General features: G+C 33.6%; 2 protein-coding genes across 5 annotated transcripts; one reads left to right on the plus strand and one right to left on the minus strand.

Annotated features, from left to right (window-relative positions):
* The first annotated feature begins 2,524 nt into the window (after positions 1-2,524).
* On the plus strand, positions 2,525-8,365 carry LOC142639280 (putative inactive receptor kinase At5g58300). Of its 4 annotated transcripts, none has more exons than XM_075813459.1 (4): positions 2,525-2,781; positions 3,404-3,509; positions 4,807-6,161; positions 7,414-8,365. In XM_075813459.1, exons 3-4 carry the CDS (start codon positions 4,880-4,882, stop codon positions 8,028-8,030), a joined length of 1,899 nt encoding a protein of 632 aa, XP_075669574.1. In that variant the 5' UTR covers positions 2,525-2,781; positions 3,404-3,509; positions 4,807-4,879; the 3' UTR covers positions 8,031-8,365. The 4 variants fall into 4 exon arrangements, with proteins under 4 accessions (XP_075669574.1, XP_075669578.1, XP_075669575.1 ...); XM_075813463.1 differs by having other exon boundaries at positions 2,569-2,781; positions 5,745-6,161; XM_075813460.1 differs by lacking the exons at positions 2,525-2,781; positions 3,404-3,509 and adding an exon at positions 3,973-4,219.
* A 600-nt stretch (positions 8,366-8,965) lies between these two features.
* Positions 8,966-12,900, minus strand: LOC142639281 (methylesterase 17-like). Its single transcript, XM_075813464.1, has 4 exons — positions 12,464-12,900; positions 12,209-12,349; positions 9,462-9,596; positions 8,966-9,375 (listed from the first exon to the last, which is right to left on the minus strand). Exons 1-4 carry the CDS (start codon positions 12,719-12,721, stop codon positions 9,073-9,075), a joined length of 837 nt encoding a protein of 278 aa, XP_075669579.1. The 5' UTR covers positions 12,722-12,900; the 3' UTR covers positions 8,966-9,072.
* Between the last annotated feature and the right edge of the window lie 10,971 nt (positions 12,901-23,871).

Below are 23,871 nucleotides of genomic sequence, written 5' to 3' on the forward strand. Positions count from 1 at the left end.
ACAATTATTTAACAAAGTATCAAAATAATCAAGTGATGTTGCAACAATAATTTAACAAAGTATTTAGAAATAATCATGAAATTCATTCTTAGGAATATATTCTAATAAATTAATCTATTTCTATTGATAATAAATAAATGAAAAACTGTGTATATAATAATATATAAACTTACTAAACATGGTGTTGGTGCCTTGGTGGATGGAAAAAGAAGTGAATTATTTGATAAGATAATTTTTTATCAAAAAAGATAAGAAAGATTAAAGAAGTACGTATGACAAATTGATAAGTACCCAGTTTTTTTGTCAATTAATATTTTTTATTAACTTCTAAATTATATTAATAAAAAGATTTGATGGAGAATTTGGATTGTAATCAAATTAAGATTTTTATTAACTTAGAAATTATAAGAGAAGATTTTTTTTTTTTTAATCTAAAATTTTTTACATATTGATGAAATTACTTGGCGCAACCACGATTTTTAAGCCTAATTTTTATTATATATAATATGATATAGATTAAAATTAATGAGAATAATTATTACTCCTACTCCTACCCTATGATCTTCCTACTTTAGTTTGAGTGAGAGACAACTTTGTTCTGTTCGACAAACCCAACTAGATTTATGTGAGCCTCTGTTACCTTACTTACTTGGGAGGGATTTGGCCCATATTGACTTTGAGATTTGAGATTTCGGGGGCCAATAAATGGGCTTCTTGAGCTTTTTTTTTAGTCTTTGGTTGGAGCCATGATCCCATGGGCCTGCTTAAGGCTTTTTTACAATTGAATCGGAATTGGAGAAACAGCCCTCAACACCACTGTAAAATGTAATCAGTAATCACACACGCTAATAAAAAAAATATAAGCTGCACAGCACAAGTTACCATGATTATGAAGCCATGAACTGATGATGATGATTCATGAACCAACCACCTCTGCCTCTGCCTCTGCCTCTGCCTCTTAAACTCAGTTTCACTCTGCTCTGCACTATGCCTCTGTTGCCATCTAATAGCATTAGCATTAGCCACTTTGTTTAAGGATATTTCCTACATACAAACCCAATTATACGGTAAGGAACTATCAACTATCCTTAACATTAACATTAATACGTACATCCTATGCTATTATTACTAGTAGTCTAGTGAGGAAAGGAAAGGTAGAAATATATCCAACAACCAACTACCTGCTTAAATTAATTTATAGTAGTAGACTCACCTTTTCCTTTGCCTTTAGTATCTCCTTTGACCCTTCCACCCCATCTAGGTGGTTTGGTTTCAAAACCCTTTTTCCCTTAATTTAATTTCGTACTTTGGAAAATGACACCCACCTACACCAGACAACAACATAAACCATACAATACAAAGTTTGGGTAATCTTAACATATACAACATTTTTTCACTATTTTTTGGTTTCACATTATTGGAACACTCATGTTCACCACCACCACCGATATTATTTTTATTATATGCATTCAAAAATAAAATTAAAAAAAAAAAACTACTGTGTGCTTATACTTATTTCCATGGTTTATGTATGTAAGTAGTTTATCACAAACCGACATATGCGAGACCTGGCCCTCCCATTTTAAACACACAGTGTACTCCAATGAGTCAATTACCAATCTATTAGGGCCTGAAATAGTTGGTAAAGTTAATTACCCTACCATGTGAGCCCAAATTTTGGCTTTATTAAAAACATAATTATAGTTTTTTTTTTTCCTTTTTCGGTTGAGCATCAAGTCAAAACAATGAATTATGAGTAATAATTTTTCTCTGTTTTTACTTTTTAATCAACCTTTTTTTTTTTTTTTCAAAAGTTTCCGGAATATTTAACAAGAAATTGGCAAGACAAGAGGAATGGATTCAATAGCTCATATGCACATATTATTGTACATGAACCACATTTCGCCTTTTTTTTTTTTTGGTTTCCCACAGTGTTCCTCAAAACTTTCAACCAAAGACTAATCACTGTTCGCAACAGGGGCCCATAGCGGGATAAATCGCTGGCCCAAGGAGTTTTTTCAAAGTACTGATGCCTGGACTTGAACTAAAAAGCTCTTAGTCAAATCCAAGACAGTCACTTTTTGCCTTTTGTCTACGAGAAAGTATCTTGTATATCTAGCATATGCATTCTCTCCCTCATAACATGTGAGCTCTATAACAGTATAAATCTTATATGTCCTGAGAAAAATAGTCATATTCAAAACACATAATATAATTATCTTGTCTATGGGCAAGAAGGAGCACAAGCTATTTTAATTAACTTCCTAAATCAGATGAGATAATAACAGTCTAAGAAGTACTGAATGAATATCAATAACGGTAAAAATGGGATAGTTCTACGGTAAAAAAAGAACTTGTACCAGAAAAAAACTGTCATCTCAAGCAGTGAGTGTTCTTTTTTGTTATTTGTACTCTGCCTCTCCTAACTCCAATATAATGCAGTCCATGCACGCTTTCGTTTCTTCTTTTTCTTTCCTTTTGTTCTTCTATATAAGTTATATAATCTACCTCAACATTTCATTTTCAAAAACTAAGGCATTTATATGATACAGCTCGTTAGTTGGGTAAAAAGAAGCTTTAAAGGCACATTTCCATTTTTCTTTTTGCCGACATTGTTGTTGAGAGAGGAAAATGTCTTTTCAGTTTCCTTCCAGAGATTATTGAGTGCCCTCTCTCTCTCTCTCTCTCTCTTTCACATTGACAGTGGCAGAAGCAACATACTTGTTCAGTAAGGAAGAGTAATGTTCAATCTCAGACCTTCAACTGCATGAGTGGTGATCAGTAAGTGACGAATTTGAGGATAAATGTATATTTTTACATTCTAGCCAGTGTATTGGAATGTTTTTGAGTTACTCCTGGGGGAAGAGCTGTTTTGTTTTTTGGGAGGAAAGATTGAAGCACAATAGAGACTACTCATTTTAATGGTAGAAAGTGAATGAAAATCTTTGTCTCTTGTCTTGGCCACTTTGGTCTGGTAGATTGTCAATACTTTATAGTGTCACTCTTCACAGAACATAACCACAAAGGAAATTGGCTAGATAAAACGTGATACACATTTTCCCTTTTAGCTTGTTGAATTGTCACAGCATGTTTTCTTCTTTTTTCCCTATAATGTTGTCTTGGAATTAGGAAATTATCGCTCAGCATGTTGGAACTAAAATTGGATGAAGACACTTTTGTTTTCTTTTTCATATTTTTTGCATTTCTTGGGTTCTGTAGCGTATCCAAATTCTTATGGGTGAGTCACTAGTTGCTTATAATGTTCTTGGAAAAAGAAAAATTGAGAGACCATGCATATCGAAAGTTCCTAGTCTAAATTTGGTGAGTCATAGTTTTCAATTATTAGTCACCATGTTCTCATTTTTATTGATCTTTTTTTTTTCTTCACTTGATGGATTTGCAGATATCTATGGCAATTACAGTGCCGGATCACAAGACAGGAGTAAAATCTTCCTTCTCGCGAGTTCGTAAAAAAGTCATTGCTCTCACTTCTATGCGGTCTGGGAGAGGTGAGTCCCTCTCTCCTTAATTATAGAACTTTATTTTTAAAAAATTCATAATTGAATGGTTTGATAATTGAACTTGTGTCTTTTGTGCACACATCACCTTCTGTTTGTGTCTTCAAGATTTAATTATCTTACTGGCTTTCTTCTCATTCTTTTAATGATCCAACTTCTAATGAATTGACTACTGCTTGTAATTCCTCAGCTTAACTCTATGCCCACATCTTCTAGTCAAGGAACTAACAATGGATTCTGTGTGATGAGTTAGTGACATAAATTTCATTTGAATGCTAGGAGAGGAGACAGTGCCTTCCCTTTTACAGAACAAAGAAGAATCATTGTGCTTTTGCTTTTCCTTTATAATGACTCTTTTTTCTTTTTTTCTTTTTTTACTTTTCTTGGATTCTTTATAAATCACTTTGCTTTTGTAAATTTGTGTATGGATCAATTTTTTAGATTTTATTCAAAGCTAAGTGCAGAATGCATGTTGGACTATTTTTTTTTTCTTTAGAAAAAGGTGCACTTCGCTTTCCCAAAAATTAAAAATTTTGAGCTGGAAAGCCTTTGAAAGATAATTGTTTCCCATAAAAAGAAACTGTGGTAATGTTTTCTGTCAATGATTTTGCTGAGCGTCACTATAAGATCTTTAAGGTTGAAAAGTTGTACATCCTGCCATTCCATCTGACAGTAGGGAGCAGCTTCTAGTTATTTATACGGTGAGCATGAGTATACTTGGCCATTTATATGCTTTATTATGTAGTATGTTTGAATATGAATATTATTTTGTTCAAGATTAAAATTGTTGGTCTTCGCAGTTAAAGTAATGTTATCTGAATTCATTTGTAAACATCTGAATCCATTTTTCATTAATTTCTGAATTCTATTCTTTAAGACTCCAATTTGATGTGTTCATTCTCTATAGGAGGTTATAGAAAGTCCTCCACTTATTTCCCTATCCATGACAGAATATGTCTTCTACCATCATGAGGGGTTCTTCACTGCTTTCTTTTGTTTTGTTCCATATAGTTTTAAGGAAAAAATTGATGTACCTTCTCCTCTTATCTACTGGATAGAAAAGAAAACTATGATTTCCATATGAAAGTGTGAATGGTGGTCTTTATACCTGCTAGTTGCTACGCTTCTAAATTAAGGCATCATTGGTGCTCGAGTGTTTCTCCAACAAAAAAAACCAAGAGTGGTTTCTTTTGATGCATGTGAGGAAACTATTTGAGAGTACCTTTCTATTAAGGTGGTTAGTGGTCCCCCCATCTAATTTTGTTAATGTTTTTCCTTGCTAAATCAGGAGAACATCAAGGAAAGCTGAGTTCAGACTCAGAATCGCATGATTTCTTCATTTTCAATCTGAAGAAGTACCCATGAAGCCTCATTCCTTGATTCTCATGCTTATGATCTTTCTGTTCATACTTCCTATCTTTCCCCTGATTGTTGCTGACCTGAAATCTGATACACAAGCCCTCCTTGATTTTGCTGCTGCAATTCCACATGCTCGAAAACTCAATTGGAATTCTTCAACTCCAGTTTGCAGCTCTTGGGTTGGTGTAACTTGCAATTTAAATGGCTCCAGAGTGATTGCCATCCATATTCCAGCAGTTGGACTTCGTGGCACCATCCCAGCCCATAGCATAGGGAGGCTAGATGCTCTTAAGGTCTTGAGCCTGCGATCTAACTACCTAAATGGAAATCTTCCTCCTGACATCACCTCCATTTCTTCCCTCCAAAGCTTATACCTCCAACACAACAACTTCTCTGGTCAGTTTCCCGCCTCTCTCTCCACTAAACTCAATGCACTGGATATCTCCTTTAACTCCTTCTCAGGTAGTATTCCACTCACATTTCAGAACCTGACACGACTCACAGTGCTTAACCTTCAAAACAACTCTATTTCTGGAGCCATCCCTAGACTGAACCTCCCAAAGCTCAAGCTTCTGAATGTGAGCTATAACAACTTAAATGGCTCCATTCCGTTTTCCCTCCAAAACTTTCCATCTTCTTCATTTGAGGGAAATTCTCTACTATGTGGCCCCCCTCTCAAGCATTGCTCCACAATCTCCCCGTCACATTCTTACTTGCCGCCACCCTCACCAACAATCTCCCAAAACCAAAAGTCTACTCCCAACAAGAAATTTGGCCTTGGTTCTATCATTGTCATAGCTGTTGGGGGCTCTGCAATGCTTTTTCTAGTAGTTCTAATGATCTTCATATGTTGTCTGAAAAGGACAGATGATGACGGCAAAGGTGTGTTAAAAGGGAAGGCCTCTCGTGGTGGGAGGAATGAGAAGCCTAAGGATTTTGGGAGTGGAGTGCAGGAAGCTGAGAAGAACAAACTGTTCTTCTTTGAGGGATGCTCTTATAACTTTGATCTTGAGGATTTATTGAGGGCTTCGGCAGAAGTACTTGGGAAGGGGAGTTATGGAACAGCTTATAAAGCTGTTTTGGATGAGGGAACTGTAGTGGTAGTGAAAAGGTTGAAGGAAGTTGTGGTTGGAAAGAAAGAGTTTGAACAACAGATGGAATTTTTAGGGAGGGTCGGACAGCACCCAAATGTTGTTCCACTCCGTGCATATTACTTTTCCAAGGATGAGAAGCTTTTGGTTTACAACTACATGCCTGCTGGCAGCTTGTTTATGCTCTTGCATGGTATGCTTAATCTTAACCCTGATCCTTATTTAGTTTCATTTGATCTGACTGCTGCCCTTCTGCAATTCTTTTCCACCAATTCTGAACGGAAAATGTGGCAAAAACTTTTTGCACAGAGGGAACTAGTCTAGAATTTATTGATGGCCTCCAACAAAATGAATATTAACCACATTTTTACAAAATAAAAATGAAAAACTTCTAAATTTTAGGGTTTGGCTCATGTGTTTAAAAACTGAAAATTATTGCTTGAAAACATTTGTGAAAATAAATGTGGGTGAAAAAGTTTGTAGAAATACATGTAATATTGCTTAAATACTGAAAATGATTGTTTGAAAACACAAACCAAACACCCCTTAACTTCTCAACATCAAAAGAAATATCAACTTTCAGAAAGGCATCTTTTCAAGGGCCTATCCTACAGAAATCAACTCTTGGGATCTTGGGTTTCTGAGAGTTGAGAGGTAACACTTGGAGGAGCCTCTTTGGGAGGGCTTAATAACATGTTGGAACACCACCTTAACTAAATTGTTTTCCCTTGAGTCTAACAATGTTATATTGACCAGTCACTACTGCGATTCCTGCTTGAAGTGGGACTCAATCATTTAACCAATTGCATCACTCACACATGAAATTTCTAACAAAAACCTTTTCTATGTTTATAGTAAGAACCAGAAAGACATGCACTTCAATTAGCAAATTAGTACATGAATTTTTTATGAGTGAAGATTAAAAAATAATAAATAAAAAAACTTATGCTCATATGAACCATAGGCTTTGGTGTAGAAATTTGTATCACCGCAAAACAATGCCAGCATCCATTTCAAAGTCTCTAGTATCAGAAAGTGCCAAAATTTAAGTTGCTCAAAGTTAGCAACAGAGCTGAAAGCTATTTAGTCCTTCTAGAAGAAATTCCCTATCATTTTCTTAGTGAAATTGAATCAAAGTTAGTATAGAAACTTGGCTAAAATATTGACAGACATTCGTCCCTTATCAGGGATAGGATCACCCCAGATCAAATATTGATGTTGTTGTAGATAACATGCTTTGTTTTGTTGTAATCTGCTTATATGCAATGGAAATGTGCATTGGTATAAAATCAAACTTGCATTTGGCCGAGGCTGAACACGTGAAACAATCAGTCACATGTATCATTGTGTGCCATCATTCGTAATGGTAATGATGCTATATTAATCTTATCACTGCCCCACTCTGAAACCTCTTACTATATGTTTCCGCACATAAACATAAATAGGAAACAGGGGTTCAGGAAGGACTCCACTGGATTGGGATTCAAGAGTGAAGATTTCCCTTGGAACCGCCAGGGGAATTGCACACATTCATTCAGAGGGTGGTGGCAAGTGTAGCCATGGCAACATCAAGTCCTCCAATGTCCTACTCACCACAGACCTGGATGGGTGCATCTCCGATGTTGGGTTGACTCCACTGATGAACTTCCCTGCAACCTTGTCTCGAACCACCGGATATCGAGCTCCAGAGGTGGCCGAAACACGTAAAATAACACAGAAGTCTGATGTATATAGCTTTGGAGTTGTCCTTCTTGAAATGCTGACAGGCAAAGTCCCACACCAATATCCAGGAGGGAACCAGCATGATGTGGTGGTTGATCTCCCGAGATGGGTGAAGTCTGTTGTCCGTGAGGAATGGACAGCTGAGGTTTTTGACGTGGAGCTGCTGAGATACCAAAATGTTGATGAGGAGATGGTGCAGATGCTTCAGATTGCATTAGCATGTGTCACAAAACTGCCTGACATGCGACCCCAAATGGTTCAAGTTGTGAAAATGATGGAGGAAATCAAGGACAAGAACCGCATGTCTTCTGAATCCGAGTCTAACGTGCAAACCCCATGAACACACAAGTGTTTTGGTACTATGTTATGAGGAACTGATAAGAATCCACTTTTCTGCTACCGATAGTTAGACTTTACTAGAATCTATTTTCATCTAATGTGGAAGGCAATTATGCCAAATTGCCAAAAGGCCTCTACTACTACTAGTAAGGACAAGGCTTTCCTGCTCTTGTTTATGTTAGCACATATGAATTATGATGGGACCCTGAAATAACCTTCTATTCTAGATCTTGAATATTATTTGTACTAATTTATTAGAACAAGAGTCAAGAGTCAAGACTCAAAGAGGTCTCTTTTCCTGATTTTTCAGAAATAAAAATGTTCTAGTTTGTGGGAGATCATGTGCGTGTAAGTGAAACTTGAGGGTTGAGGTGCGGCTGCTGCAGTAATAAGCCATTGCCAATAATCTGAGCAACTAGTTTAGTTTGTTTCAGATTTAATGCATAAGTCATAACTACTTGCCTTCCAGTTCAGTTCTTTAGAAATGATATATAAATTTTCAAACATAATAATTGTTCCAATTTATCATTACATTTGCAAAGCAAGGTTAACAATTCAACACCTGCAAATAGAAAATCCACTTTTTTTTGTCTTCTTCTATGTAACACTACCGGTGGAATTGCAAGGTCCACAATACAACACATTGTATGAGTGAGTCCACAAGGTTAAAACATAAAACTGACAGTGGCAGATGATGACCGTGTAGTTGTGTAGTCAATATCCGTTGGAAGCATACTAAACAGTATACAGTATACACACACTACTGGATTATTTGATGAAGCATGCATAATTGATCAATAAAAAGAATAAAATAAAGAGTAGTAGTTCACTATTGATTTGTATAATTGTTCTCTTATTAAGTTTAATCAGGACAAATTGACTAAAACTAAAGCACATAAAGATGATGACTTTGCAATCTGTTTCAGCGAGATAGTAAAAGGGTTTTTTTTTTTTTTTTTTTGGTAAATTTACCTGGAAAGAAAAAAATAGAATGGTGCGTTGTTATTAGAGAATGGAAATGGATAGTGATAGTGATGTGATAGTCATAGGTGGTTCAATCCAAAACCAAAAGAAGCCACAGCCTTTACAAGCAAGCCGAAGAGCAGAAATGGAGTGGAGAAGAAGGGACTGTGGTCACTATCCAAGACATACACGTCAGATGGTGGCCACCTCTTTATCATCGCAGCTTGTTGCTCTGGTTTCACCACTCTGTCATACATTGTCTTAATGTAGATGCGTGGAACCTTATCTACGTTATGATCCTCATCTGCCACTGCCACAAAACGAGCACTCTGTATTGCTTTGATCGGTCCTGGCCTCAAAAGCATGGCAGCTAGTGTGGAATCCTACAATTTATTTATTTTTCATTGCATCTCATTTTTGTGATTATTTTCAAAAACAATATATCCAACTGTGATCAGTTTAAAATTACCTCGTGAGGGCTTAAATGATAGATAATTTTGCGCTGATATTCTTTCTTCACAAGGGCACTTGTGGGAGGTTGATCAGGACCCAATCCGAATCCTAACTCATATACATCACCATATTCAGATAAATCAGGTACTCCCTGTTTGACATTAAAAATAAATGAGGATTACTTAACTCTTCTTCTTAAATTCCCCGCATATTTAATTAGCCAACTCTAATTGATATCATATTATGAAAGAAAACTTGCACACAAGGGATGTTGCTAGGTCTATCCATTTTTTTTTTTTTTTTTTTGAGAAGGAGGTCTATCCATTAGATGCTGGCTATTTCCATGATAAAATTAATTTCATTGTATTTTGGGTCTTAAACTTTCATTCTCTTAATGTAATTTTGTGGGTTGTCATGTGTATTTGTTAGGTGAAGTTGTCAAGTGCAGAAATTGAAGTTGACTGCTTATGGTTTTCACTCCTACAAACTTGACTGGAAGAGATGATGTAAACTCTCTACAACTCCGAGCTTCTCTCAATATATATACTCTCATTTTCTATGAATTTGTAACCCTAATTCTCGTTCGAAGTATGGGTGAAACTCAACAAATTTGAGAGTTAAACACATTCATTCTCTCTACCTTCTCCCTCTTAAAATTGCCATATACCCTAAGAGAAGATTAAGACCATTACACCCATCACTACCTCTGAGCTTTGAATATTGATTGGAGCGAGCTTGGAAATCATTGAAGCAATCTAGAATTATCTAGGTGATTTGGAGATTGCAATTGGAGCTCAATTGTGGATCCAAAGCAAGAGTAGAGAAAGTATTTGTGGAGTCAATTGCAATTAGCTTGAAGCACTAAAATACATTGTTTGTGTTTTAGTTTGGTGGGTTTTGTATGTGAAGTGTACTACAATTATCTATTCTAGTGGATTATTTGTGGTGATGAGGCTAATACTCGGGGTTTTCCTTTTTAATAACACATTTGTGTGTTATGATTGCATATTGATTTTGTATGGGTTGTTTTTTTATGATGCATTCGTGCTTATGCTTGAGTTAATTGGTTAATCACTTTGATAATTGGACCTAATTGTTAGATTAGCCTAAAATCAATCTAGTTGTAGATAATTTGGGTTCTAAATATATAAAGTTTGTGAAATCAACTCTTTTAGATGTCACCCATGAGACTTATATTTATGTGACACAAAGGTATAATACAATGGTTGTGCTGAATAATTTTACTCACTAGACCTAAAAAAAAAAATTAATTAATTAATTAAATCTTCAAATTGAGATGGTGATATTTCAACACGTAGAATGACGAGTTGACAAAAAGACAAGCCTTGCCAGCTAGTGATAGAGCTACAACAATTGAAGAGAGGAACTAGGAACTAAGAACTAAGAACGAAATCCTTAGCAAGGGCTTAGTTAGGTGAGGCCGGCCCGTTATATATTGGTTTTTTCAATCCCCTTGGACATATAAATAAATTTTATTTACTAGTGTATGTTTAGATAATAACATATATCTAAAAAAATTAAAGAACAGAAGGTTGAAAAATTGTGCTTATAGAGTTAACATAATAATTGAAGAAGTGTTGGATTCCCATGATCTGCAATATCTGCATGGGAGTCACGTGCCTAAGTGGGACAGTAGTACTGACACCCCTTCGCAGTCTGAGTCAGCCAGTCAGGCATCCAATTATCCCATTTTTCTTTTCTTTTTTACTTTTACATTACCAAAATTGGTAGGGTATATAATATCCACCAGTTGCGTTACGTGACGCGCTTATAATTATATACAGGCAAATGAAACAGAGCAGGTGGGAACTAGGGAATATCATATCAGATGGCCGCACAGGCACAGGCACAGGCGCACAGCACAGTAATCGTGAATTGGAATTGGAATTGGAATATGCCCACCAGCCACCACACCCATCAATTTCTTCTTATTCTTTTTTTGTTGAAGCCACACCCAACAATTGTTTGTGAAGACAGTTGGCAACCCCAACCCTATCTCTACTACACCACTCCCTTCGTGAATCTCTATAACTCTAGCTAAGCTAGAGCTAATAAACACTAATACGTTGTAGGTCTTGGTTGGTAAGTGAGTATTAACTTACATTTTAAACAACATTATATATATTTTTACATATTTTTTCATCAATACATATATCAGAAATACTTAAACAATATAACTCACGCTTTTCTTCCAAACACCCACGTATATCATGTACTATGACACAAACACAAGAAATGTGACAAAACACCTGGTCCTTAACCTTGTCACTCTCTGCCCACTGCAAACCAAACCCTTTCCTTTCCTCCTTCATTCACATCCAATTCAATGCTACACTCTATAACTCCAGCTAAGCTAAAGCTAATAAACACTAGTACGCTATATATCACGTACTATGTCACAATCACAATGAATGTGACAAAACACCTGGTCCTTAACCTTATCACTCTCTGCCTACTGCAAACCAAACCCTTTCCTTTCCTCCTTCTTTCACATTCAATTCAATGCTGCCGTGCCATCATTGATCGGTTGTTTCTAGCTAGCTAGTTTCTTCTCTAATAAAAGCTCTCTAATCTGAATAAAGTACTGTATATATGTGGGCTATTATATATATATATATATATATATACACACACATATAGCGCATGAACCAACCAAGCCAACTAGTTCAAGAAAAAATTCAGATTTCATTTCAGACCGAAAAATAGCAGTGGAAGAGCTAAAAATGGTTTAGAAAACTTTACATCCTTGACGTCTTCTTCAGTCATGTAGCCCAATTTTAGCATGGTTGCTGCGACATACACCACCAGTCGGATTTTCTTTGCAAACTTATGAGTAGCCTCAGTTACACTCAGCCCACCAGCACTATGCCCCACCAAGATTATCTGTCAAAAACAAATCATGATCATTGTCTTTTCTATAGCAAAATCTAAATTAATGATGACCCCCAGTTAAAATATAAAAATCCTATATAAATAAATAAAACGAATTGAATTAACCTGTTCATTGTCGGGCAAAGCAGACATGAAGTCTATGAGTGGCTTATTGTAATCATCAAAAGAAAGCAGGGAATCGGCATGTGTTTGATCTATTCCAGCGCTTCTGAGGTCAACACATGACACCCTATAGCCTGAATTCTCCATAAGGCACCGGATTTTGTACCAGCACCAACCTCCTCCACCTATACCATGCACCAGCACAAAGTGTGGCTTCAACCCTCTCTCTGTCTCTCTCAAACCTATAACCTTCTCTCCCATGGTTTTATTTATTTGCCGATATCAGCTTCGCTATGCCTATGTCTATGCTCTTCCCGGTTGTTGATGTTTATATATATGGACTTTGGAGGAGTTGGGAATAGTCTTGGGGTGTCATCATAGTTGCTTTTACGATATCTCCTCTTCTATTATTCAATTATTATTCGATAATTCGAATAGTCAAGGAGTTTTTTTTCTACACGGTCCAGCTCCATTATAAGAACTAGGAAGTTGCTCGCGCGATGCGCGAATAATGCTATATAAGCTTTTATGTAAGATGATTTTGAAAAATGTAGTACATATATTATAACACAAATGGTGAATATTTTCATTGCTAAAATCACCTACAATTGCTTCTCAAAAAAAAAAAAAAAAAAAATCACCTACAATTATAGCTGAAACTTCAGACCAAGTAGGCATATTTTGTTCCCTACCATCAGTTGATCATGAACCCAATTAGCTGCAAGGATATGTTGTACATATCAGACTCGTTGAATCTATTGTTTTTCATATGAAATTTCTAACCAAGGCATTGATCTCATCAAGCATCCTCAATAATATTTTAACTATATATAGTAGTGTCAAGGTCATATAGTGAGTCATGTCTAGGCAAAGCAGTTAGCCCATTATCAATCTCTTTGGCGCCTTCTCAAAAAAAAAAAAAAAAAAATATCTTTAGGTGTGCAAAACGGGGTTTTTCTCCAATTATCAAAAGTAACGACCCAATTTTGTGGTAGTTTTGGACATTCGATTGAAAGATGTAAGGACTTCGTCCTTCATTAGGGCATTGACACTCTCTCATAGAATTCATTGAAACATGGAGTTGAGCCTCCTTATATTAACCTTATAATGTTAATTTAGGATGTTTTAGGTATCAGCAATTCTGATTTGAATAAATATAATTAGATATAATTATCCTAAAACCTAGTCCAAAAACTTGTTCTTAACCCACAATCCATCTTCAATACACGTATGACAATAAACTAATTACCGAGTATTTATAGGAAAGCAAAAGTACAAATACAATATTTAGAAAGTTCATGTTTGATTTATGATAAAAAGAAGTGGCAAAGTGCCGGTCAAAGACCAAAAGAGTTTGTATTTCAAACAATTGGCAGATTTTGTTATATACCTTTCTATAAAATTCATGCTTATAGTACTGTTGGAATAAATAACAGTCACACTAATAAAAATAAAAATAAAAATTGAAAGAATTGACTTGTAATTAATATATATATATATATATATATATATATATATTCTTAAATGTTTTGAATTATTCTAATATCACTCACACATACACAATCAAAATGTTGCAAAATGAGCATCACTTAAGATAAATTTCATAGCTATAGTCATTGTCCTTTCAAGATTGTTTAATCTTAGCATATGGCTTGAGTAAGACTGGTCTTTTCAAAATAAACAAAAAGCTAAACCTACTTTAAAATATAAATTGGATTATGGGATCAAGTAGTTATCATCTAGGGTGGAGGGTTTTTAATTTTTTTTTTTTGTTCTGGTTTAGTGACAAAATTTTCAAATTAAGCAAACCATAAAAACTATAGAAAAGAAAGTAAAACCAAAATAGTGTTTATATGAAGCAATTTACAACGTTACTTCTAGCACAGACCATATTTATTGTGTATTGCTACAATTTACAATATGAACACATAAAAAATAGTTTGTTGCTCCTGCATTAATAGTTGCCTATAGCAAAACATTCAACTATTTTATCAAACAATTTGCATGCATATAAATTAAAGGCAATTGCGTTCAAACCAAAATTACAAAGTAAAATTAAAGATATCAAAGTAATAAAGTAAAAAATTAAGAGTGACGGAGAGAAAGGGTTGTTTTTAGAGATTATATACCCACCTTTTAGAGAAAGAATTACCTTATTATTAAATTTGGGATCTAAAACATAGCTCCGAGAAGAAGATATAATGGTTGAAGCAAATTGGCATCAATGGAGCTAGAAAGGGTAGAGTTATCCAATGGGATTTGGGTTATTGTCAAAGAAATATTACATTGATTTATTTTCCTCTGTGTCCAGCAATCTCTCAGCGCGACATATAATATATATATATATATATATATATATATATATATATATATATATAGATTTAAAAAGAATTATATTAGTGTGCATCAAATTTAAAGGGGAACTGAAGAGTTAAGAAAGAGAAAGAGGTGAATTTGATTTTGCTAAACAATAAGTAATGTGCATCTTTTCAATTTCTAAAAGGATGTTGGAATTTATTTTTCAAGTGAAGGTGATTTGGGAAGGTTAAATGCAATAATTGGTCTAATAGAACTCAAATAGAGCGCCACATGGCAGGACCTCATGCTCTCCCGCATGAGGTCTCTGCTTTTATATATATATTGATTTTTTTAGTCTTACAAAAGGTTAGATGATGCACTGGTATTTTTATCAAGTGCATGGGACATGGCACCAAATTGCATCACCCCCTTGATTTCCTTATAATACACATAATTTTTCCTTTCACATAAACAGTGAGTCTCATTAATTAAATTCATAGTAGGACCTATCATTTATGTGAAGAGAAAAATACAAATTTATGATACTCCGAAAGTACCTAATAATTTTCCTACATATATAATAACTTATTGGACATTCTCTCCTTCAAAAAAAAAAAACTTATTCTACATTCTTGAATTTTTTTTTTTTTTGAGAAACAAACACGCACACAAAAGAAAAGAAAATAGATTCTAACACAAAGGCATACCACAACTCCACTCAAAAGTTCTATTTAAATATAAATATATCCATTTTTGAAGTAGGTGCTTTGATTATTCACGTATTGGAGACCAACAATATCCTTTTACTTTTGGCTGAATGGGTTATCTTATTTGAATATATCTATTTGACCAAAGTTATGGTTCCCTTATCTCTATAGCTGTTGGCCACAAAATGCCACAAAATATCGTAATTTCAGCCAGACGGAATGGTAGAGCATGATATGAGGTCGTCTAAGGCCTTAAGTAAAAAAAAAAAAATGCCCTTAAATTTTAACCAATAGGGTTATTTATAATCAATAAATAAAATAATATTTTTTATCAAATGAAAAATAAATAAAAAAAATATAAGAAAATGCAACGTCCACAATATTTTTCAAAAAACTTTTACAACTAATGCTAAGTAGCAGCTTGTTATTGACGGCAACAAATAATTTTAGTGATATTTTCAAATAGAAAACAAAATGCAACTTAAAAATTAAGATTTGTTGTAAAAAAAATTGTGAATGTTGCACTTTTAAAAAAAAAGAATAATAATAAGAGTTTAGTTAGCAAACTTTTATTAGTTTCCATCTAAGTCTACCACTAACGTCACTCTTTTACTTGCCACTATCAATTTGCTACATCAACAAGTATGAAAAATTTTATCAAATTTTTTATCTATAAAATTTCTAAAAAAAGAAAAGAAAAAATTCTATGTAGTTCATGTTAATTAGTAGTAATTTTGCATCTAAAATAAGATAATCAATTTTCATCTTAGGCCCCTAACTGCATCAAGCCACCCCTGATTTCTGCCAAAGCAATGGGAAGAAAGAAAGTAACATTGACGAAAAAAAAAATTTAATTATATTATGCACATTTCACTACTATATAATTTTTACATAATATTAACAACTTCTAAGATCATTAACATCTAGGCTTTAAAAAAATATCTATTTTATACCCTACCTATTTTATCAATTTTACTAAATCATTTAACAATACATTTAACATTTCGATTTTTATTTTTACACACAACTCAATAACATAATAGAAACTTAAAAAAAAAAAAATATATATATATATATATATATATATATATTAAAAAAAAACTACTGATCTTTCTTTCCTCTTTGTCTCTCTAAACTCAGTGGCGGAGCCACACACATGGGTAGGGGGGCCAAGGCTCTCCCAAATTTTTTTTTTTTAAAAATCATTTTATAATATGTATGTTATTTATATATATATATATATATATATATATATTTTTTAATGTAGCTTGTAAAAATTGAAGTTGGCCACACAAAATTTTGAGTCATTTCAATGGTGCTCTTAACAAAAAGAGAAATTATATTTAAAATCATATAATTTAAGAGGTTTAACAAATTAAACTATGTATAAAATAATTAATTTTTGTACATGCCAAATATGAGAAATACACGACTTTTATATATTCATTAAAATTTAGAAGATGATAAATTTCTTAGTAAATTAATTTGTGTGTGTGTAAAGGTTTGTCTTAACTAATATATTAGTATCACAACTTGGCCATCCCAAACTAAAATTTTTGGCTCCACCCATGACCAATCTCACACTGAATCACCAGCCACCACCCATCACTAAAACACCAAACCAACCAAACACCGCCACCACCCCTAAAAGATCATTGGAACACCAGACTAAAACACCAAACCAAACTGAATTGGAAAATTTCAAATCACACCCACTAAAATCTCAAATCCAAACCCAACCAAATCTAAACCCACTGAAATCTCTCTCTCTCTCTCTCTCTCTCTCTCTCTGAAGCAACAACAACCTCAAAACCACCAATGCAGCATCGGCACACCACCAACAACCACCAAACCCAAAAACAACAAACTCATCCACCGCCCACCATAAACCAATCGAAAATAGCCATAACACATAACTAAAAACCCATCCACCACCCATCACAAATAGGTTGAAATCCACCACAAAACCATCCACCACCCACCAAATCCTAACTCACTAATCAACAGCTCAACCGTTGATCCATAGCCATCCAAACCACAACTCAAACCATCATCCAAACTACCACCAGAGAGAGAGAGAGATAGTAAGCTACAATAATTTGCATATATAAGCATTCATTGTCCATGCTTACTAAATTTTTTTAACCATGCCTCTCCAGATAAAACTTAGTTTGTTCTTTTGTTTGTAAAATATGGATTTAGGGGTGCTAATGCTCAACAAGAATTAATGGTATTATTTCATATAAATATGAAAATTCATCGAGGTTTCCCTCTATCTTTCCTCACACTTCGAAAAGATTATTCATTATACTGTGCTTCAATTGTGGGCTATATGCTCCTAAAATTGTGTCGCATTAATAGAAAATGGGGAGCAAACAAAAAATATTCAGGATTGCATTGCAGGTCATGATTTAAAAGGGCAAGGATTGCAAACTAAGTTGCATCAACTCCTGAAATAGACCCTATTTGGTGAATAATTGAATCTTAAAACAAAAAAAATATAAGCTTAGACATGTATCTATATGACATGTATATATTTTTATAGGAGTTACTGCAACTTAGATTGCAGCAAATCCTTACCTTATAAATGTATAACATGGGCTTTCTTTTAGTACCCTCAATTTCCTGCCAATTCCAAACACTTTGTTGCACATACTTGTATTAGGGTGTCACTATAGAGATTTTTATTTATTTTTATGGAGATAGTATAGACAAATAAATTAAACTAGAGAATATTATTAGTTTATATTATATTATTTATGTAAGATTTATATTGCAAACTAAATATATATGTAATATATTATACACGTTTACTTAAAAATATACTATAAAACTATTCATGCAAATAAATACAATTTATATGATAGTATATATAAATCAAGAGTCCAGTTAATGTGTGTCCTTAAGACACACATCAAGCCATCAATTTTTAAAAATATTTTATGGAGAATTGAAAAAACTGTAAAACATTTTTAATTTTCAATAAATTTTCTTTTTAAAATAATATACTATTATATGTTATAGAGGTACACATTAGTAAAATTTATAAATCAATAATTGTCCTTAAAGTAATTTGTAGTTGCATTGATAAAAGCAAATTTTGGGAAAGAGGAAATCCTAAATTCAAAATCTAGATTCACTTTAACACCCGAATAAATTAAAAATTTTGAAATTCGGATATTCATGAATTAATGGAACCATACTGTCGCGCAATAAATAGCCAACTTCCTCTTGTACGAGGCTAAAGAAAAAACGTTTTAAATTCATGAACAAATATTGGTACGTCACAACTCACAACTTCCAACTTCGATCAAACATGTAATTAATGACATGTGAGTTTCATTCGTATAAGATTCACCTGTCATTAAAACATAGGTTTCCTGAAATTTCCCCATACAAAAATTTTCATAGATGGACAAAGGACTTGGCAAGAATTTTAGATCTCAGCAATAATTGTCAATAGTTTTTTTCACATAAAATATTATAATTTTTGCCATAATTATATTATATGTTATTGTAACTAGCTTTCTATCATTTTTAAAGGGAATACACTCACACCTCAACACTAAAATTGCATGCAGCAGTTAGTGTAGCGAAGCAAGTGATAAACTCATTTTTAATATCACACTTTACCGATGTAAGACGACTCAACAACATTAAGTATCTTTTTTTTTTAAAATACACATATTTATAAGAGAAGATGAATGAAATAATGAAATATACTGAAAGTTAAATGACTCTTATATAAATTGTGACATTTTATGCGTTTTTAGACTTTTTTGTGATTGTGACATAACAATAAATAAATAAAAACAAAAAATAAAGACTGAACAGTTGTGTAATAAAAAGGACTGAAACTGAATAGTTACTTAATGTGTTGTCTTTCTCCTTCAATAAAGTCCGAGAAAGTACGGACAGTAAAAAAAGGGCAGACAAGCAAACTCGCAATTGGAAGTGACTCAACCGAACCTTTTGATGACATCAACATCTTAAAAGACCAGTGACGAGTATAATTGCATTTTTTTTTTTTTGGAGGAAAAGTGTAATTGCATTGTACAGTACATTTTACCGAACTTACTTTATTAGAGTCCGAGAATTTTTTTTTTCTTTTTTATTTCTTTTTAAAAAATTAAAAATAAAATATATAACAAAAAAAGTATTTTTTTTAATAATTTAAATTTTAGTTACATTTAACATATAACAAATAAATTATCAAAAACTATATTTTTTTGTCTCATATAAAACAAACAAACTATCAAAAAACTATGGATACCAAATAAACAACTTGTGGCCATTTGGGATAAGCTAAAAATTTTAGCTTATTTTGGCTACTATTTATAGATTTTATTATACTTTTTAGTACTATTTATGAATTTTATTGTATTATTCAGCTAACTTTTACCTTTATCTACAATATTTTCAGTAAAAAAATTTCAATTTCAGCTAAATAAGCTATTTCCAAACAAACACTTAATCGTCTACTAAATTAATTACTGTGCACATAATTGTTGAAGAAAAGGAATCTATACTCGTCTCATGTGAGATGTAAAAGTTGATTGGGTAAAAAAAATAAAAACCTTTTTTATTTATCAACTTTTAAATCTCTTATTTTTCTCCCAAAAAAAAAAAAATCCCATATGAGGGTGGTAGTTACATGTTGCCATATCTCAATCCAAAGCAGAGGCTATAAATAACTAATTGGTTTTAGGTAAGATAATTGACTTTAGGTGAGATGTAGCTTTCATATATGGGAGACTAATTAAATACTCAAAACTTGGTTTGATATAGTCTTCTCCTTAGTAATACAGTTGTCAACCATTGCCCTTTTCTATGCTTCTATCAGAAATGCAAGTGTAATTAAAGAGGAGTATGATATTTGGAACACGCTCAAAAAATTAATTTTTAAAAGAGATTAAATTATACACTCATCTGGCATTAAGTAAAAGCGGATCTAAATTCAGAACACGAGTGGGTGGAGCTGTAGCAATTTGTTTGGTAACAAGTTCGAGCAAGAGACTAGAATTGTGGTGGAATGGTTGTAGTAGTCTATATCAAAATAGACTCTACCTCAGTTTCAAATTCATTTATTTTGTTAAAATTGAAAATTTTTTACTAAAAATAAAAATTAACTGAAAAATATAGTAGGATCATAAATAGTATCAAAAAGTGTAATGAACTTATAAATAATAACAAAAATAAGCTAAATAATAAAATAAATTAACAAAAATAATCTTTACCGCACTTAGTTGTGTTCCTAAAAATATTTCCTAAAATTCAATTTCCTTAGAACCACCAAAGACGGCAAGCAAAATGGAAGCCAGGACAGCAGGCAAACGTTGAAGGGATGCCTCCATTCACTACATGTTAAAATAAAGGTATTCAATTGAATTAATAATGATATGGTATACAAGAGCACGGAAAGGTACTTAATTATTTAATAATTAATTATATAAAAGGAATGGTCCCCAGCTATAGCTCCTGGCTCCAGCTGCAAAACATCAAAATGGAGGAGCACGACCCACGTCCCCTGTGTCTTTTGGAAAATTATTGTGTACTTTTAGAGTACCATAGATACAATTTTCTTATCTTATATGAATAGTAGATTTTACTAATTAAATTTATAGTGGGACTTATCATTCATATGAGAGATGGAGTATACATTTATGGTACTCCGAGAGTATCTAATAATTTTTTATATCTTTCAAGTTTGAACTTTAGAGAGTAGGTGATTAGTGACGGGTGTTACCATTTTTTTAATATAGTTTAAATGTATAGTTGTACGAAACTTTTTTGTGAAGACTTGAATTCAGATCATTGATTGACGCCATGTACTTATATATGGAATTCAAGTGTACTTGTTTTAATTAAGTTTTTGAATTGTAACGGATGTAAAGAGGAGAAAAGAACAAAGTCTCTAAACAATGCAAGAGATCCGAAATATAATGTTTTTGTTAATAAGTAGATTGGCATGTGTAAGCCAAGTCCAAAACAAGAGGGAGACGAGAAAGAAAAGTTGTTTCTGCATTATTATAAGTTGCAAAAAAAAGGCTGAACTCAAATATTTTCCATTGCAATGTGGTAGGTGGAGTGTAAAGGACCAAAGGTCCTCCTTGCGTGTCCTAGTGACAATTTTTGCTAAAATGAAGAGTGGAAAGTAGTGTCAATTTCTCAATTTTGGTCACAGCTAACAGCTACAGCTCACTCCACGATTGATTGTCTGTCTTTTTTTTTTTTTTTTTTTGATTGGGATTGTCTTTGTCTTTGTAAGGTCTCCATCAGTGCGTGACCCAAGCCAACACTTTATTTCCGCCTCTCTCTCTTTTTTCTCGCTTTGGATGAATGCGTGACAGTCCGCTTTTGCTTTCTTTCATCCCCCATGGCTATACATACGGACAATGCAACCATACTTCAATCCCAAGTGCCACACCCACCAAAATAAAATAAAAATCCCCGAGTTCCACTACTCGCACTCACATTCACGCGTGAAAATGTATGAAAAATTTCACCTGCGCCGGTGGACCAAATTTCAACAACAACCGATCATTTTTCACGTGCCTGATCTTTCCCATAGTTATTGATACTCAATGAGAAGTCACTATATTAGAAGCAGGTTGGTAGTTGATCAACCACTTTTACCAACACAGTAAGATTTAGTTAAGTTTAGGCAACGCTTGTGCCTTTAAGACAGCGCTGGTTGAATCCAGCCTTTTGTACAAACTCTAAGTCAAGTTTAGGGGCAACGCAATTTTTTATTTTAAATTTTACCCCCCAAACAAAATTATTGTGCGCGGACGACAACTAGCCCCCGTGGTCTTTGTCAAGGGTTCTTTTTACGTTTTTGGTATTATTAGACAACGCTTAGTCTAGGTTTTTTTTAAGAAGGAAGTTGGGTCTGACACTCCGCAGAATAGGCTCCAAAATACCATTCTACCATTGTCAGTTTGTGCGTAAACGTTGAGTCCAAGTCCAAGGGAAGATGCTGCAAAGTGGGTTATTCCTCTATTTCTGCCGCAGAAGGAACTTTTCTTTCGTTTCTACCACAAGACTAATTTTTTCTGCTGTGCAGTAAAACTTTCTACTGTACAATAAAATCTTCTGTTGTGCAGTAAAGCCTTCTGCTGTACAATAAAATCTTCTATTGCGTAGTAAAACTTTTTGTTGTGCAGTACGCAGTAAAACTTTTAGCTGTGCAGTAAAACCTTCTGCTATGCGATAAAACTTTCTACTACGTAGTAAAACTTTCTGCTATGCAGTAACACCTTCTGATGTGCAGTAAAGCTTTCTGCACTTTTCTACGACGTGAATAACTATTCTTCATTTTTCACTACAAAAATACTTTTCTAATTCCTGCACATAAAAAAAAATCTAAAACCCAAAGAAAATACCCATCAAACAAATGTTAGTTTAAATAGGTTAGCATATTCTCAAATATATACATACATATATTCGTAAATACACTTATACGTATTCACATATACATATATAAAAATATATTTTTGTAGAACATAAGAAACAATGTATATGTATATATACTTGCATTAGGATAATGATTAGTTTGTGTCAAAAGTAAAACACGTAATAACAAAGAAATAAAAAAGTTTCAACAGAAAAAGTTTAGCTAGTATAATAGTTAACACGGTAAACATAAAATAAAAAAAAGGTGCTACAATAGAATAACTAGTACAACAAGTAAAGATACTACAACAGGACAACTGATGCAGCAAACGTGATAAAAATGTGCTACAGTAGAATGACTAAATATAGCAAATATAAGTTATAATACGAGAAATCAAATATCTTTGCAATCGAAATCAAGTATTGAATCTTCCCATAAAATAAGTAAACCAAGAAGGAACCCAAACCCCAACTTGAACAACCTTGTCATAGGCTTCTACCATCAAAGGTGTGCATTTTGGAGAATAGGCCTAAATGACTACTAGCTTTTACTTTTGAAGACTTCAAAGAGTGGGTTTGCTAAGAGGGAGGGAAAATATGGTCTATTGATACATGCCCTTAATTCTGCCGTGTTTTCTCTCTTCTTTTTACCACTTTCTTTTTTTCTTTCTCTCCGTTCTTTTTACTCTTAGTTTCTTACTACTCTCTTGCCGTGGGTTGCTCCCCTCTTTGGTCTTTCCTTTTCTTGGGTCCCTCTCTCTAGGTGCCTCACTCTTTCTAAGTGCCGCCTTTAGGTGCTTAATGCTATCTTACCATGGGTTTCCCCCCTTAAGTGCTTCCCTATTAGGTCTCTCTCCTTTCATCCATGGCTATCTCCTCCTTTTATAGTGAACTGATTCAATGTGATTTCTCTCTTTTACCCCTAAGGCTTCACCAACTGTTTTTGGTTTTTTGTGGGCATCCTTTAAGGACTACCCACCAACTCATTGGTTGCCCCGACCACTGCTATTG

The sequence above is a fragment of the Castanea sativa genome, chromosome 6 (genome assembly GCF_040712315.1).
Source record: "Castanea sativa cultivar Marrone di Chiusa Pesio chromosome 6, ASM4071231v1".
NCBI lineage: Eukaryota > Viridiplantae > Streptophyta > Magnoliopsida > Fagales > Fagaceae > Castanea > Castanea sativa.

What these genes read in the sequence shown, in the direction of transcription:
- LOC142639281 (XM_075813464.1), bottom strand. Translation starts at nt 12,721, where the DNA reads ATGGGAGAGAAGGTTATAGGTTTGAGAGAGACAGAGAGAGGGTTGAAG. An exon ending in CTTTGCCCGACAATGAACAG is followed by an intron (nt 12,350 to 12,463) that starts GTTAATTCAATT and finishes TGTTTTTGACAG; the next exon opens with ATAATCTTGGTGGGGCATAG. An exon ending in CTGAAGAAGACGTCAAGGAT is followed by an intron (nt 9,597 to 12,208) that starts GTAAAGTTTTCT and finishes AATGTCAAACAG; the next exon opens with GGAGTACCTGATTTATCTGA.
- LOC142639280 (XM_075813459.1), top strand. Translation starts at nt 4,880, where the DNA reads ATGAAGCCTCATTCCTTGATTCTCATGCTTATGATCTTTCTGTTCATA. An exon ending in CTTGTTTATGCTCTTGCATG is followed by an intron (nt 6,162 to 7,413) that starts GTATGCTTAATC and finishes AAACATAAATAG; the next exon opens with GAAACAGGGGTTCAGGAAGG.